The sequence below is a fragment of the Cephus cinctus genome, unplaced genomic scaffold, assembly GCF_000341935.2.
Source record: "Cephus cinctus unplaced genomic scaffold, Ccin1 Ccin1_scaffold0401, whole genome shotgun sequence".
In the NCBI taxonomy this organism is placed as follows: Eukaryota; Metazoa; Arthropoda; class Insecta; order Hymenoptera; family Cephidae; genus Cephus; species Cephus cinctus.
This window is the reverse complement of record NW_014333085.1, coordinates 348,462-364,070: the sequence shown is the minus strand read 5'-3', so window position 1 is coordinate 364,070 and position 15,609 is coordinate 348,462. Positions and strand designations below refer to the sequence as shown.

The 15,609-nt window shown below is 37.2% G+C and overlaps 5 protein-coding genes across 7 annotated transcripts in view; 3 read left to right on the top strand and 2 right to left on the bottom strand.

Moving 5' to 3' along the window:
• Positions 1–4,923, top strand: part of LOC107267339 (glucose-6-phosphate 1-epimerase) — a 16,931-nt gene extending 12,008 nt beyond the window's left edge. Inside the window, exons 4-8 of one of the 2 annotated variants that reach the window (XR_003059586.1) lie at positions 570–628; positions 781–1,118; positions 1,230–1,538; positions 1,887–4,407; positions 4,566–4,923. Coding sequence is in view for 1 of the 2 variants with exons in the window: in XM_015738908.2 (XP_015594394.1) it covers positions 570–628; positions 781–1,118; positions 1,230–1,538; positions 1,887–1,895 (715 nt within the window). In the remaining variant the exon portion in view is untranslated. Of the gene's footprint in view, positions 1–569; positions 629–780; positions 1,119–1,229; positions 1,539–1,886; positions 4,409–4,565 lie in introns of those variants that run through there. The other variant, XM_015738908.2, reaches the window with a different exon arrangement.
• Positions 4,924–5,132: 209 nt separating this feature from the next.
• On the bottom strand, positions 5,133–6,854 carry LOC107267343 (putative SERF-like protein). The gene is made up of 3 exons (XM_015738915.2): positions 6,694–6,854; positions 5,810–5,921; positions 5,133–5,705 (listed from the first exon to the last, which is right to left on the bottom strand). The coding sequence occupies exons 1-3, from the start codon at positions 6,698–6,700 to the stop codon at positions 5,627–5,629; spliced, it is 198 nt and encodes a 65-aa protein (XP_015594401.1). The 5' UTR covers positions 6,701–6,854; the 3' UTR covers positions 5,133–5,626.
• Positions 6,855–8,635: 1,781 nt separating this feature from the next.
• Positions 8,636–10,601, top strand: LOC107267341 (replication factor A protein 2-like). The gene is made up of 2 exons (XM_015738913.2): positions 8,636–9,172; positions 9,991–10,601. Exons 1-2 carry the CDS (start codon positions 8,920–8,922, stop codon positions 10,476–10,478), a joined length of 741 nt encoding a protein of 246 aa, XP_015594399.1. The 5' UTR covers positions 8,636–8,919; the 3' UTR covers positions 10,479–10,601.
• A 65-nt stretch (positions 10,602–10,666) lies between these two features.
• Positions 10,667–15,609, bottom strand: part of LOC107267331 (dual specificity protein phosphatase CDC14C) — a 10,185-nt gene continuing 5,242 nt past the window's right edge. The window contains exon 8 of the mRNA XM_025084724.1: positions 10,667–11,745. Coding sequence (XP_024940492.1) covers positions 11,649–11,745 — 97 coding nt within the window. The 3' untranslated portion in view covers positions 10,667–11,648. The remainder of the gene's footprint in view (positions 11,746–15,609) is intronic.
• On the top strand, positions 11,663–14,228 carry LOC107267335 (protein-serine O-palmitoleoyltransferase porcupine). 2 transcript variants are annotated; one of them, XM_025084734.1, is made up of 8 exons: positions 11,663–12,133; positions 12,196–12,458; positions 12,535–12,727; positions 12,816–13,032; positions 13,117–13,223; positions 13,282–13,484; positions 13,544–13,787; positions 13,879–14,228. In XM_025084734.1, exons 2-8 carry the CDS (start codon positions 12,209–12,211, stop codon positions 13,946–13,948), a joined length of 1,284 nt encoding a protein of 427 aa, XP_024940502.1. In that variant the 5' UTR covers positions 11,663–12,133; positions 12,196–12,208; the 3' UTR covers positions 13,949–14,228. The 2 variants fall into 2 exon arrangements, with proteins under 2 accessions (XP_024940502.1, XP_015594383.1); XM_015738897.2 differs by having other exon boundaries at positions 11,664–12,133; positions 13,544–14,228.

The following is a 15,609-nucleotide window of genomic DNA, read 5'->3' as shown; positions in this document are numbered from 1 at the left end:
AGGGGGGGGGGAATCCATAAGATCAGATGGGACGAGACGAGATGAGCGAGGAGTCTGGATGTAGGGATTCTGGGCAGCAGCAACGACAGCAGGAGTGGCCGCCGAGAGTTTAGTGCCAGAGCGTGCAGAGTAGGGAGATCGGGGAACCCATTAGACACACCACCTGTTCGCCATTGTCGTAGGAATCTTAAAAGTTTTGCCCTCGAGCGAATGCTCGGGACTAACGACGTTAGAGTCGAACTTGAAGTTAGATGCCCGATTTCAAGGGTATCCGTCCATTTTCTGACTCTTGCCCGTATATGAGAAGGTGACCATTCTCCTTGACAATGAACGTCTGCCAATATAGATATATGGACTGATTTTAATCACCGCTCGAGTTATTGGCAGTTTGTGCGATTATGGCTCAAGGTAAATGGTCCCTGGGATAATGCGAGTAGCATGCAAATATTGAATGACCAGCTGGCTGGGGTAGCCCGGGGTAGCCCGGAGTAGCCGGGGGGCGACGTCAAACGTTTGCCTGGATATCGAATATCCAGTCTGGGGAGTGACTGGTCCTTTCTCTGTTTCAGCAAGCAGGCCGTCTTCGATGGCAAGAAGGCCATTAGGGGAGGAATTCCATTTGTCTTCCGTAAGTAAATGAAATAAATCACAAAGTACGCTTTAGGAGGGCTGGAGATTGAGAGACATTGACATTTCGAATTTGCGAATCTGGATATTTCGGAATCTTCGAGGATGCTGAGCCTTATTATTTCCTATTTTCTTTTTCTTTTTGTATTTTAGCACAATTCGGTGCGTGGACCTTTGGCCCAGGACATGGATTCGCACGGATCATCCGTTGGAACGTTGAAAAATCACCCGAACGTCTTCCCAGTGGAGACGTCGAAGCCATTTTTTCCATAATGGACAGCGAGTTCACCCGTTCCATGTGGAATTATCCCTTCAGATTAACTTACAGGCTAATTCTTCGAGAAAAGGAGTTACACTTCAACATTGGCGTCTATAATCCCAGCAAGGATCATACCTTCAGTTTCAATCTTCTCCTGCACACGTATTTTAAAGTGCCAGACGTCAGGAGATGCCAGGTCACCGGACTACACGGATGTACCTTTATAGATAAGGTACCTGACCCTTGTATTATCATCTGTGATCGTGATAACGATCCTGTCATCCTACTCTTAATTCCACGACCTGATTCACTGATGGATACTAATTGCGTCACGACGCCACAGACACGGGACAACCAAATCTTTCAAGAGGGTCGGGACGTGGTGACGGTCTGCGAGTGGACAGACAGAATCTACCAGAACACGCAGCCTGAGCACATCATCACGAACGTCGTTTCCGGTAGGAAGATGCGCGTTCAGAAGTACAATTTCCCCGACACCGTCGTCTGGAATCCTTGGCAGGACAAGGCGCGCGACATACCGGACTTTGGCGACGATGAGTTTCCCAATATGATATGTGTGGAAAGTGGACACGTCAGTAGTCCTGTAATTCTCGTGCCAGGAACGGCGTTCGAAGCCAGCCAGATACTTCAGGTACAGATCCTTATACTGCTTTCAGACTATAGGGCATGAGCAGCATCATGTTTCAACTACGACGAAGATATGGTATATCTTCTTCGAAGAGTTTTTATTGTTTCCTGCTAGAAAGGAAACAAATGACTGACCTCCCGGTTACACCCTCCTTACTCCTACTTATATTCTTCTTACGCTAAATATAATTTCCCAAAGCATCCTCCCGAATTCCAACCATCTCATTTTCTCGCTTAACGACCCATCGCCAGACCTGTCAGGATTTCAGTAACGCGATGGAATTCCGACTGGATGGCTGTACTTGGTGTAAAAGAACATTCTAATACAATTGTTCTGTATCTTGTTACGCAGGTGATGTGAGTAGAGGGTGGACCGTCTTCGCATGTCACGACGAACAGCGGCTCCAACTCGTTACTCCCGGTGACGCCGACAAGACCAACGGTCTGGCCGTCCGGAGCTGGGTGGCTCTACATGCCGCCACCTCCGCCACCTCCGCCACCTCCGCAGTCACACCCTCCGCATCTTCATGCACACTGCATCGCACAAACTTGCACAATATGCTCCTTGAATCTATAAGTAGCCCGATATATCGTCCGTCGTCAACTATCCATCAGGAAACCACGTTATTTATATACTGATGGCTCAATTAGAATTAGCCAATAGCCAATAGCCAATAGCCAATAGCCAATAGCCGACCTATTCTCGCCGTCTTCGAGCACTTCGACCTCATGACCTACTGGTTTTTTTCTCTCTCTCCAAAAGAGAGTCCTTCCTGTCAAAGAGCCATCCTCCTTCTGTGAGTCCTTCATTTTCCTATAGTGCAATAGTTGTTCGATTATCGGACACATCCGCGGAAACGGAGGGTGCATATATCAAAGATATATGGACAAATTTTTTTCTCCAAATTTTGGACTTTCATTGTATTTAAAAATCGGGCCACGATAAAATTGACTCGTTACTATATTAGTGAATGATCCTGTCTGTAAGCACTTTCCATTGAACATGCGACTCGTCAAGGGCGGTCCATACATTCCACTCGATTTCCAAAATCTATGAAAACGACAGTTTCATGTTCCTCATCTATCATTCCTGAATTTTTGGCGTATCTACTGATAACTATGGTGCGGAACCTTTCCCACGTCAGTTATCGAAGTTTCACGATAAAAGTTAAGCGTGTAGCAAACAGGTATATGCACCTACGTAGGTACGTAAGAATGTGATAAATAAGTTCTCGCACTTTGAACTCGTCTTCTTGTTTTATTCAACGAAAGCGTTAATTAACCTACGAACAATACAGAGATGGTGCTAATTTAACGAGTTACGATTCAACTAGATAGCGAGCTATTGTCCTAACACGAAGTGCATTGCACTTCCTATTGGCACCAATGATGAGAAACAGAGTAGATTAAAAAAGAAGAAAGAGAATACGGCGGGGAAACAATATTACATCATCGAAATAGATTTAAGCAATAATTACGCCATAATGTACCGGTATTATTATAAAATTACGATTGCGTGTCCGACGATTGTAAGAAGCATTAACTCATCAATTGCTATAAATCACATGGATAAGTATACGATAATGGACAACAACTTTAGGAAAGTCTTTCGATTCTGCCGCCCATTGATCGAGTTAGGTAACGCGACGACGCCAATATTCATATTTAAGGGAATCGTCTATAGGAGTAATTTAAACTATTCGTCCATTTCTCCTGTACAGTTAGAAAAGCGATATACGATATTCTTCTGGTTATGATTATCTTTTTTTTTTTCTTCTTCTTAAGGAGGACAAAACACTGACGTAGGATATATAAGTCTATTGGTGCTCAATTAGAATGGATACGAAAAACATTAGAGTGCCATTAGTATAATTTGCTTCATCTTGATTTTGAATATTCTTCATTTGCATTGCAAGGTCCAGAGCCAAGATGAAGTTTTATCTATGGGCATGTGACCTTTGATTACTTCAAATGCCTCCTCCCACCTAGTTAGTATAAGTGACTACCTTAGTATTCTTTCTCGACTACTTCATCCTGGTCCCACCGTATACAGTTGCTGGACCACCAATCTTCGGGCAGACACCATACACTAATTCTAAACGTATGGCGCTCGACTTTGTTAGAATATTGTTCCTACTTGGTTGAACGAATTGTTAGCTGGTGTGCAGCTCAGGAGCGACCGAGAGTGAATTTTCTTAGAAAATGTGTAGAGAGAGAGAGAGAGAGAGACAGAGGTAAAGAGTGCAAGCGATAGGAAATAAATAAAAGAAACAATGAGTGACAGTAGAAGCTTGAGGAAGGACTCGGTCGTTCATTACGATGGTATCGTGATTTTTCATTCGCGAGTAATGCCTTAATATCGTTTAATAGATACGACGCAGGATACACTAAGGATAAACGCAGTATACGAGAAGATAATGTTTTTCATTAATCTTTTCATTCTCATAGACGTACGTCATTTTTGGTACAATGAATTTTTTAATGTTGCGAATGAATGAAATTTACACCGTTAAAAATTTGCCCAAGGATAATAAGACACAGGGAATTAATACACATGCTTGTAATAATGAGTTTTACGTCATTAATGTGCAGTGACGGTAATGAATAATTTAGAAGTGAAATAACAATATTATGATTGATAAAAGACAAGATATATGCCAACACTACCTAATGTAATTATAACGATGATACTTGAAGATAACTAGTAATGAAGCGAATTACTCGTAATATTTAAAAATAAGAAGACTATGATAAGGGTTTTGGTCTTTAGAGGCTAGACAATATTTTCAATTTTTAAAGTAACGTTAATTCACTTTTTTATATCTTCTTTCCCATGTTAATAACGTAGAATGAAAAAAAGAGATAGATAGACAGTTGCTGGACCACCAATCTTCGGGCAGACACCATACACTAATTCTAAACGTATGGCGCTCGACTTTGTTAGAATATTGTTCCTACTTGGTTGAACGAATTGTTAGCTGGTGTGCAGCTCAGGAGCGACCGAGAGTGAATTTTCTTAGAAAATGTGTAGAGAGAGAGAGAGAGAGAGAGAGAGAGAGAGAGAGAGAGAGAGAGAGAGAGAGAGAGAATGAGTGAAAGAGAAAAAAAAAGAGATTTGGTCTTCCACCACGTTCATTATTACTTGTTCTACTCATATGAGTTGATGAAGTTGATGAGACGCGCCGAAAGCGGCTATCGTCGGTCACGTATGTAGTATGTTTCTCACACGTGATTTCTTCAATAATCTTCTAAATAATCCTCATATGTTCTGTAGACTAACGGTAATCGTATTAATACTGAAGCCTGACAATTGCAAGTAACAAGTGTGTTGAAAATGTACTCTTTTTTTTTTTGGGAAAGTGCAATAAAAATATGGGAAATAACTGTCATGCTGGATCTTACTTTGTAACATCCTGCCAAATATATTATTATATTAGGTATAACTCTATTTTCTATGTGGATATTCTTGGTAAATAGAGGATGTAGAGTCTAACATAGTTAATTTAGATGATAAACTTGGAGTCAAATTATTCATCCTGTACTAGAGGTATGTTAGACAAGACTATGAATAGCTTGAGAGACAGATTCTATGTTTGTATTAAAATTTGAACGATTTATTATAAGCTGACCAAAGTACATGACTTTCACATTCGTTATACTCCATTCGTTTCAATTGTACAATATTTTAAATAACAGGAATTTTCCAATTTACACATTCAAAATGATCATTTAGTATACTTATACCTAGATATAGGAGTCAAATGCCTTTTTATCATTTACCATTCCGTTTATAGGTAACAACAGTTTTATACACGCTCGCTATTACATTTTCGTGGTCACACGGTAGATAAATAATGCGACATTGGTGTGTGGTAGGATCATAAATAGCTAGAGACCATGCAGCATTTTATCCTGTGTGTTTTAAATCGGAGGATCTCAACTCATAAATTCACTAAAATTATAAATATTTAATTTCTTCTTTTCACGCACAGTGAAGATAGTAACAGTGCTCCTCAATCATTATTATTTAAAGAGATAATTTTTTTAACTCTGGTATTAATGGCAAAAGATTCAGAGAATTTCCAGCCTAAATTAACTGATCCTCTGCTTTGTCTTGTCTTGTTGTTCTTGTTGTTTTTTTTGTTGTTTTTCTCGCATTCGGTCAGCATCTCTATAAAATTAGAAATAGTATTTACTCAATAGACACCATATCAACTAAAAATATATTTTACATTTTTGCTATTTTGGTTCTCTCCATTTTTCATTTATCTTTACCGCGCTTTACGTTGTTCCAGGGTGAGTCCTTTGTTACTATCTTGCTCCCCTGCTGCCTTTTTTTGATTTTTCTTCATGTTTTTGGCACGAGCCAATTCACGCTGGTTTCCACCTATAAGAAATACAATTTCTTTTGTCAAACAGTTTCTTTACAAAGGCCATTTTTATCAATTAATAATGAATGAGAGAAAACTTAAGAAATTTTGCTCGGTTCCACATCTGCAAGAATGGTCAAACATCACTGTGTCACCACTGAAGATATAATACTCTTTTGTCATTGGTTGTTTTTCTATACCTTTGGTGAAATACACTAAATTAAGACACGACGGTACCGCAGAAGGTATTAAGCAACTCTGTTATTTTGTGTTTCACAAAGTCTAACAGGATTACAGCAAAGCGCCCATGGCTATTCTCAGAATTTTCTCGAAATGTCACTTTCTAACGAAAGTTCCGTTACCAAATATTCAGAAATCTTAAAATAAAAAAAAACTTAATCAATAAAGTCAGCCACTGTTATTCGTGCTCCACAAAACATTGTGGCACCTGCGTTATAGAGTTTATGATAAACTTCGATAATATCAGAGAAAAAAATAAGTGGTCCGGATCTCGACTCAAAAATATGGAGGCCACGTTATATGTGCTCAGATGATTCTTAAACTGTAATACTCTTAATCAATGTTGAATACATGAGGAAAATGATACTGATTCTCATACAACCTTTATAAAGTACCCATTGAAATTTGCTAAGCGCTATTCTAACAATATATTAGTAAATAAGAGAACTGTAATTCCTTTACGTACATACATAAGTGCGTGTCCGTGGGGATATACACAGAATGAGATAATCGAATTTTTCGTATATTAATACACATCGTAACACTTACGGGTCATGTTTTCAGCCTTGATCTCCGACTAGCAAGTACTTCAAAATTTGACGCGCAGAATTAACGAAACGGAAACCAGAGATTCCTGATTCTCGATAGCCGCGAATGAAATTCTTAACCAAAATAATGAGGCAGCGCCCGTTGCTTTCTCCTATCACCAGGTGGTGCTAGAATAGCGTCCCGGTTTGTCAGACATGCGCATTGTACAACTTTTAACATTTCCTGAGGCCTGTGAACCTCCTGCTATCCTTTCCTCAAGACCACAAATATAGAAGAAACGGGAGCCAATTTTATGGGGTTTGGTGTCTGACAGCTACTTCGCACAGTGAGCACGAAAAGTGCACCCATACAATTATAATATCATGAGTGATCTTTAGGCAGATTTACGTCTTTAGAATAGAGACTCTACATTAATTTGGAAAATGAGCTTAGCATGAAGGTTCCATAAATGCTTTTGACTCCATAATAGAGTAATTGTTAATAACAATTTCAATATTATACCGAGGAACAATAATTCACCATTAAATATAATCTGTATCTGATTTTTAATGAAATTTTTAGACATATTAATCAACTCGTTGATAAATATTTCGGCTATGCATATGTTTCCACCACACAGGGTTGAAATAGAGTTAACTAATCAAGTTAGCTTATTCCGCTCAAATCTCGTTTTTAATTATTGGGTTGGCAACTAAGTAATTGCGGATTTTTTTAAAAAAATCAAAGACAGTTTTTCAGGGAACTAAATAACTTTATTCTGTAATGTATTGCCCATTTTGATCAATGACCTTTTGCCATCTTTCAGGCAGCATCATAATCCCACGTTCATAAAACTTCTGGTTTTTATTAGCAAAAAACTGAATCAGGTACGATTTGACATCATCATCATTATTGAATTTTTTATCATTCAAGGAGTTTTGTAAAGATCGTAACAAAAAGTAATCAGATGGTGCAAGGTCAGGACTATATGGTGGATGTGGCAAAACATCCCAACCAAGCTCCAATAATTTTTGTCGAGTGACCAAAGATGTGTGTGGCCTTGCATTGGCATGATGGAATACAACCCTTTTTCGATTTGTCAATGCGGGCCGCTTTTCTTCAACTGCATTGTCTAATTTCTTTAGCCAAGTTGTTTTAAGTGATTTTCAATGCATGTATGTGATACATGAAGCTTCTCTGCAATCTCACGTGTTGTACTGTGACGATCCGAATTGATTATTGCTTTGATTAGGGCGTCATCAACTTCAACTGGACGACCAGAGCGTTTTTCATCTTTGAGTGAAAAATCACCAGAACGAAATTTGGGAAACCAATTTTGACACTGCCGTTCTTTTAAGGCTTCGTCACCATAAACAGCACATAACTTTTTATGAGCTTGCGATGCGTTTTTCCCTTTGCGAAAATAAAAAAGCAAAATATGACGAAAATGTTTCTTTTGATTTTCCATTTTTCAACGAAGGCTAAACTAAAACTACGCAACCGATCAAAAAACTTTTTTTATTGATTGACAGCTGAATTGGCAACTATCAAATAACAAAATGTGTTTTACATTTGTACTACGTCTGCAAACCTAAAAATTCAACTGAAGCCATCTATGAGTGAAATCCGCAATTACTTAGTTGCCAACCCAATAGTTAACTCTATTTCAACCCTACACGGTAGAAATATAGGTTTAGTTTCCACCGTGCAGGGTTAGAATAGAGTTAAGCAGCCTCATTGGTTAATTCCATTCAACTCCTATACCTGATTGGTTAACTCTATTTAAACTCTCTACGGTGGAAACTAAGCCATATGCATAAGCGTTAAGGGTATATTCAGTAATTGAACCACACGGTTGCGGTTTTTAGATTTCAGCCAATTGCATCGATTGATTTCGACTACTGACAAAAGTCAATCGATGTTATCGGCTGACATTTAATAACCGCAACTGTGGTTCAATTACGGCTATACCCTAAATAATGTTATAACAATATCATTTTTATGATATCTTTCTGGCGTTGGCAATATGTTATCCATAAGTAATCCCCTATATGCATGGCGGGAAATTGCGGCTGATCAATTAGTGCCGATTCGTTAACACGGAAGTGAATGTATTCTGCCCCAGCTTCGATTATAGTTTGACTGGTTTGCTGTGTTAGCTTACTCTTACGTTATTTACGTACCGCAAGTATACTTTCATAATATTTAGCATTGAAAAACGAAACGCTTCATTTGTGCATCATAACTATGTGGTCCAATTTTGAGACAAGTCAAAGCATGGGCGGTGGATTTCTTGGCAACAGTCAAGCAGAACCAAGTGGGAAGACAGAGCCAAAAAGAGGACAAAAACTTTTTCCTGTAATGATAGTTCATCTTAATAATTTAAAAGAAGATTTGGAAATCAGGGGTCATTCTCTTCCTATATTTACGTTTATTGGAATAGTACGTAAAATTCAGCGTGTTACAACTAAGATAACTTATCATATTGAAGACGAAACAGGTACAATTAAAATGCGTCGTACCTTATACCGTTTTCCCGGTAAACACAATATTAATTTTAACGGACGCATTAGGTGCAATGTGCCCCTCATTTACAGTTTCTTGCCAAAGTCTGTGTACATTGCATAAAATGTAATATTACCGTTTAGATAGTCCGAAAGAACAGAAAATAATATGTGCTTGTTAGTCGCAAATAAACTGTTCTGACCACTAAACAATGTATTTAGCACAGCACATATATTTTTTAAGTTGAAGGAAATAGAAATAAAAAATATGAAAGGTCTGAAAATTCTTTTACAGAAGTCTGTCTACAGCTGACACTTCCAGTATTTACATATATTATCGATATTTAGTTGGCCGTCGTTTGGCATCAATTACTGTTTTAACTCTTCAAGGCATTTTCTCTGTTAATCCCAAGGCATTTTTTCTGTTAAGAATAGAGAAATATTAGTCCAGGCAACTCAAAAATTCGTAGACTCCATACCTCCAAGACTTAAAGCAGTGATTGATGCTAAAGGATGGCCAACTAAATATTTATAATGTATCTAAGCACTTCAAGTATCAGCTATAAAAGACTTTTGCAAAGGAATTTTTGGACCATTGTTTCTATTTTCTTTAAAAGATATGTGTGCTGTGCTGTGTATATTGTTTAGTGGCTAGAATAACGTCTATTTGCGTTTAAAAAGCATTTTTTATTTTGCATTCTTTAGGAATATATAAAAAGTAGCATTACAATTAATGTGTGCATTACATGTAATATTGTGTTTGCTGGGTTGTTATTTGATCTTGCATTTATTTAAATTTTTTTTATCAAAATAGGTAGCATAGTGGCTCATTTGTGGTTAGAAGCAGATGATGAAAAAGCTGCACCAAAAATTACTGAAAATAGATATGCACGTGTCTACGGAGTTCTTCGTAAACAGGGGGATCAGCCACACATTATGATTTTACGAATCTGGTCGCTTCAAAGCATGAATGAACTCACGAGTCACCTTTTGGAAGTTACATATATTATGCTAAAGGCTAAAAAAATGTCTGGAGAACAGCAAAGCGATTCCACAGTACCACAAAATCAAAATGTATTGGAAACAGAGGCCAAATTTATAAGTGGTATGACACCAGAGCAACATACTATTTTTCAAATTATTCATGCTGAAAATAATTCTGAAAGTGGTATTTCGAGAGAAACAATTAAACAAAGAGCACCCATAAATATTAAGGCACAAATTGATAATATTCTTGAATTCCTCGCCTGCGAAGGTCACATTTATACAACTTGTACAGAGGACCAATTTAAAACAACCTGAGTTTATTTATTATATAGGATTATGGATGTTTGGAAGAATGTTTGTAATACTTACTATTTTTAATTCTCCATATTGTCAAAAATATGTATTTTTGTTATTATTAAATAATTTCTGACAAAGGTATTACTGTTGTTTCAGCTATGATCTTTAATTATTATAATTAACTGCAATATTGTAATAAAAATGTGTTTTACATGAAATTTAACTGTGATAATGTTGATAGTTTCAAGAAGGTAGGTTGTTTCAAGTTAGATAAATTTCTTTTTCCCTTAATTTGTCCAAAGATTCTGTCGTAGAATTAAATCTCCACAAAAACACTTTTATGTAAACAAAAAACGCGCCAAATATAGGACTACTGTGAATTCTCGTAACAAAAAATATTGAAATTACATTATAATGCCAAGTACATAAGTCACTAGATTAGATTTTTATTAGGCGTTCTTGCCCTCTTGGGCTTAAGAATCGTAGAACCATTAAACAATATTAAACTTTCGCTTAACTTAGGTTTGGGAATGCAACTCCCTACATCCTTTGGTTTCCTCACTGACTCGCTCTATCCCCGTCCCATCACATCCTCTCCCATAGCTCCGTCTGTTCCTTCGCCCTTGCACTTCTTTCAAATATCCTGCAATGCTCGCACAATTTCACCCTTACCTATCCACCCAAAATTCGCTTTCACTGCATTCGGGCACCCTCTCCTCCTTTCAGAATTCCTTCCACCTCCATCCTCAAATCCGCTTTTACTACTTTCTTAAATTCTTTACAGTCCAATATATACTTCAAATTTTTTTTCTCCGCTGCACATAATCTTCATTTAACATCTTCGTACCTTTTGTTCGCCGCTCGTCCACATTACCGCATCTCATTCTTGCCCATTGTTCTTTGTCCTTAAGTTTTGTATTTTGCTCGCCCTAATATTTCTCATATCACACCTTTCCATTCGCCGTCCTCTGGACAGTACCTCGAGGCGACAATTTCGATTCCAATCCTCCTGTATCGTTTGATCCTCAATTGTTTTGCATCCTTAATCCACCCTTATTAGAAGTTCTCGCGGTTCCCTCAGGTCCCTCAGAAGAGATTCCCTCAGGTCACGCAATGTTTCCCCATCCCCCACTCTTCTTAATGTCATTTCCACTTCCTTCATCCACTTTGATCCCTTCTCCCAGTTTCTTAATTCTTCTTTGAGACATATTTTTGGCCAACGGTTGTCTTCAGTTGTCTTCCTTCTCGAGAATTCCCAGGTAGCACATATATGTCCAATCGGTACCTATAAGTCACCGTTTTTAGGTTGTCTTTTGGATTTTACTGAAAGGTATACATATATTGCTACCTGGGTAGTAAGAAAGTTAATTTGAAATTGCGCCACTAGATTTGCTTAGAGGCGGCAGTTCAAAAAAGATTTCTTGTTTACACATCAAAGCAAGCTTGAATTAAAAATTTACAAGGTACCAATGTATTTAACAGTGCAGGCTGCGTAAATTCGTTGCCACAGTAATTGAAACACACAATTGAAATTCTATTATTAATGAGATTCAGTTTGTATTGTAGAAAATTTATTCGCTGGATCTTGTTCTTTGCCAGTTAGGTTATTTGATCTTTAAGATCCTACATGAGGTTTGAATAATTTATAATCATTGAATTCATCAATTCTTCAGGTACGATTATACGCAATTTATAGGGTTATATCAATCAATATCATTTGCATAATATCTAACAGAATCCACATTAAGATGGATGATGATATCGATACTATTGCCTTCTATGACGATGAGGAAGAAATGTGCGAAAATGGATGCAATAATGAGGGATACACCGATGACAATGATTTTGAATATGACTATGATTTATATTCTGATGGTGGAAGCGAAACGATTCCAAGGTTGATACATTATTGCCTTAAACCAACATTGTATGATGCTGCAAGCTACATGGTTCCATTGCTTGTAGCATCACTGGCATTTAAAATATTTGCACAATCCCGTAAGGCTAATACGATATCCTATACTTTCAGTACAAATGTAGATTCTTCTTTCAGTATAAATTGATTCTTTTGCAGAATTTACACCATGCAGGATATTCCATGGAATTTCTGCGATTACAGGACTCTATGTGGTACAACATTATGTTCCTGAATGTTTGCACTTGATAATCATACTAATAGCAGCAACGTATATCAGCCTGTACATACCAGAAAAGTATTATAAAGGGATAAAGGCATTTTTACCGAGTATTTTGGTCATATTTTATTGGTATGCCTCTATTCATTCTAACAGGTAGCCTGTAAAATTGTATTGACCATAGATCGTGTATGTGGTACTGCCAGTTTGACATTTCTAGTGAATTATGGATGAAACCAGCTGAATGGCATAAAGTGCGCAGCGTCATCATGGTTGCAGCTATGAAAGCTGTAAGTGTAGCCATGGACAATATATATATTGAAAAGAGGCCCAACCTTTGGGAATATTCTGGTTATATGCTGTGTGCATCGACCTGTCTTTTTGGGCCTTGGATATCGTTTAAAGACTATGTTGCTCTTTATCACAGAAATCATTGGGTCTGTTGAATTCATTGAGCTTCAATACTAATGGCTCATACAAAAATTTCGAAAATTCTATTCATTCTATTTAATTCATTTCAGACTGCCTGGTGGGCATTGGCAACCATTGGTAATCTCTTAATATCATTTGTCTTCCTAAGTATATCAAACTGCTGGACACAATGGATGCTATCAGCAAATGCTGGAAAGTTAGTATTGATTCAGCATTAACTGGAGCAATCTAGCATACAAGACTTATTGTTCCAGATGGCTTGTTGCTTATCGAGACGCATTGGCCTTCAGAGCATCACATTACTTCATCTCCTATACAGCATCAGGAATTTTGCTTCTAGGAGGCCACCCAGTATCTCTGACAACGATAACAAAGCCCTTCCAAATTGAGTTGCCACACTCTCTCGTCCAAGTGGTTGTATGCTGGAACATTCCAATGCATTTCTGGCTAAAAACTTGTAAGTTACAAAACAAAAACTGGTCTAGCAATACGCAATACCTTCTTCACAATTTACAGATATCTTTCGTCCCAGTGTGATGCACTTGGGAAAATTTGGCGCTGTGATAGTCACGTACTTAACTAGCTCTCTTCTGCATGGATTAAACTTTCAATTGGCAGCTGTACTTCTCAGCCTTGGATTCTATACATACGTAGAGTTTCAATTAAGATCCATTCTGGCCAATACCTTCGACGCATGCATTGCATCAAAACGTTGTTCAGATCGGAAATGTTCCCACGCGCGAACAGTCAGCAATTGTTGGTGGGTGACCGTGACAAATCTAGGATTTTCAGCACTATCCGTTTTCCATCTAGCCTATTTAGGTTTGGCATTTGACACGTCAGAATTGCAGGAAACCGGTTACAGCTATGCCCACACTATGGACAAGTGGTCGCAATTGGGATTTGCTAGCCATTGGGTAGCACTTGCTACATATTGTGCTTATTTTTTAATTAGGTAATTATTGCAACATCTCTTTTTCCCGTCGTGTATACATATGTCCTTATTCTCATTGACAGTTTCATTATTTCAACAATTAGCACCTTCAGTATTACAGCAATTGTTTTAACGCATTTATTATGATAGGATAAGGAAACTTTTAAGAAATAGAACAGCAAGAATCATATCGAGCTGCATTTTCAAAGATATGTGTAACTTTGTATACTTTTGTATGATAAATAAATCTATTTTTATTGACCAGTTCTTTCATTTTCTTTAATTTTCCATCAAAGCATCGTCATTAAATTAGCAGACTAATTATCCTGAGCACCTACTGTCCCTAGAGGAAGAGCATAAAAAATGTTAATTCGGTGAGGACTTATTGCTTGCATTGTTTCAGAACGTACGGGCTTAGGTATTTGTCTGCTAGTTCAATTACACCGATTGATAATACATAAACTTTTAGCGAACATATAACATAATGATAAGTTGATCGGGAGGTCATATGCTATCGTTAATACGCAATAAAAAGACAAGGGTAACGGTAGATAAAAGTAAATTCAAATTATACATATACTCATTTAAAAGAATCTACATAATATATAATACTTTAGTACTGTCATTTCCTCTGTTAATTGTTACGTATCGACGAATATTTTTATTCTATATTAAAATTCAATAAAATATTAACAGACAATAATCCGGGCGCTTCACTTTAGAGCAAAATCCAACCCGCCTACTAATAGGAGAAAAATAAGATGTAATATGGATAGTCGTAATTGTAGGTGCACGCAGTACGTATTGCCGATGAAAAAAAGTACTCGGTATAAGTATTAAAGTACATATTTGTTCTAAAAGGCCAAAGATATCTCTGATATAGTGCTATCGCACGCGCCAAGGCGATGCTACTAAAATACTTTGATACTTTTTCAATGATACTTCATTATCATTCATTATCATCCTTAACGTAGCGCAACCCTATATATTCATATTATATGTATACATATATGCACTTGTGTAGAATTAGATCCGCATACGCATATGCATATGCATGTATATGCAAATACGAGTGCACCTATTTTGTTATAGTATATAAATCATAATAATAACAAGCCAGATCAAAGGTAAAAAAAACCTTTGCATAATAAACACGGCCACGATTCTTAACATTCTATGTTATCGTAAAACACCCTATACTCCTTTTGTTATAATGTTTCTGTTTTTTGTTCCCCCTTCTTTTCCCCTCTTTTTATTCTATACATTCTTTGAGAAAATTATTTAATTCGACTCTACGATTACCTATGAGACATTAACAACGATATATAGAGACTTTCCTTGTGCAGGAAAAAATACTTTTTTAAATGTCACCATGGCACAAACGAGGTGCGAACGACAAATCGAATGAAAAAATGGGAGAAGAAATCAATTACTGACTGTACAATTACTTATATCATGACTTACAAAATTATCATAACGATATATGAAGCAAAGAAAATGGTAGACGAATACAAAGTGGTGATGATAAAACTGTGTTCAATGTTATAAAATCTGAAGCATTAAAAAAAAAAACACTAAAACATTGTTTTTCCCGAATATCTCCTCGATTAAAATAATTTAAAAGTGTCTCCTCTCTCTCTCTCTCTCT

Coding starts and splice junctions, on each gene's coding strand:
- LOC107267343 (XM_015738915.2), bottom strand. Junction 5,706..5,809: donor CTGGAACAACGTAAAGCGCG/GTAAAGATAAAT, acceptor CTAATTTTATAG/AGATGCTGACCGAATGCGAG.
- LOC107267341 (XM_015738913.2), top strand. CDS start 8,920: ATGTGGTCCAATTTTGAGACAAGTCAAAGCATGGGCGGTGGATTTCTT. Junction 9,173..9,990: donor TCATATTGAAGACGAAACAG/GTACAATTAAAA, acceptor TTATCAAAATAG/GTAGCATAGTGGCTCATTTG.
- LOC107267335 (XM_015738897.2), top strand. CDS start 12,209: ATGGATGATGATATCGATACTATTGCCTTCTATGACGATGAGGAAGAA. Junction 12,459..12,534: donor TAAAATATTTGCACAATCCC/GTAAGGCTAATA, acceptor ATTCTTTTGCAG/AATTTACACCATGCAGGATA. Junction 13,224..13,281: donor CTATCAGCAAATGCTGGAAA/GTTAGTATTGAT, acceptor TTATTGTTCCAG/ATGGCTTGTTGCTTATCGAG.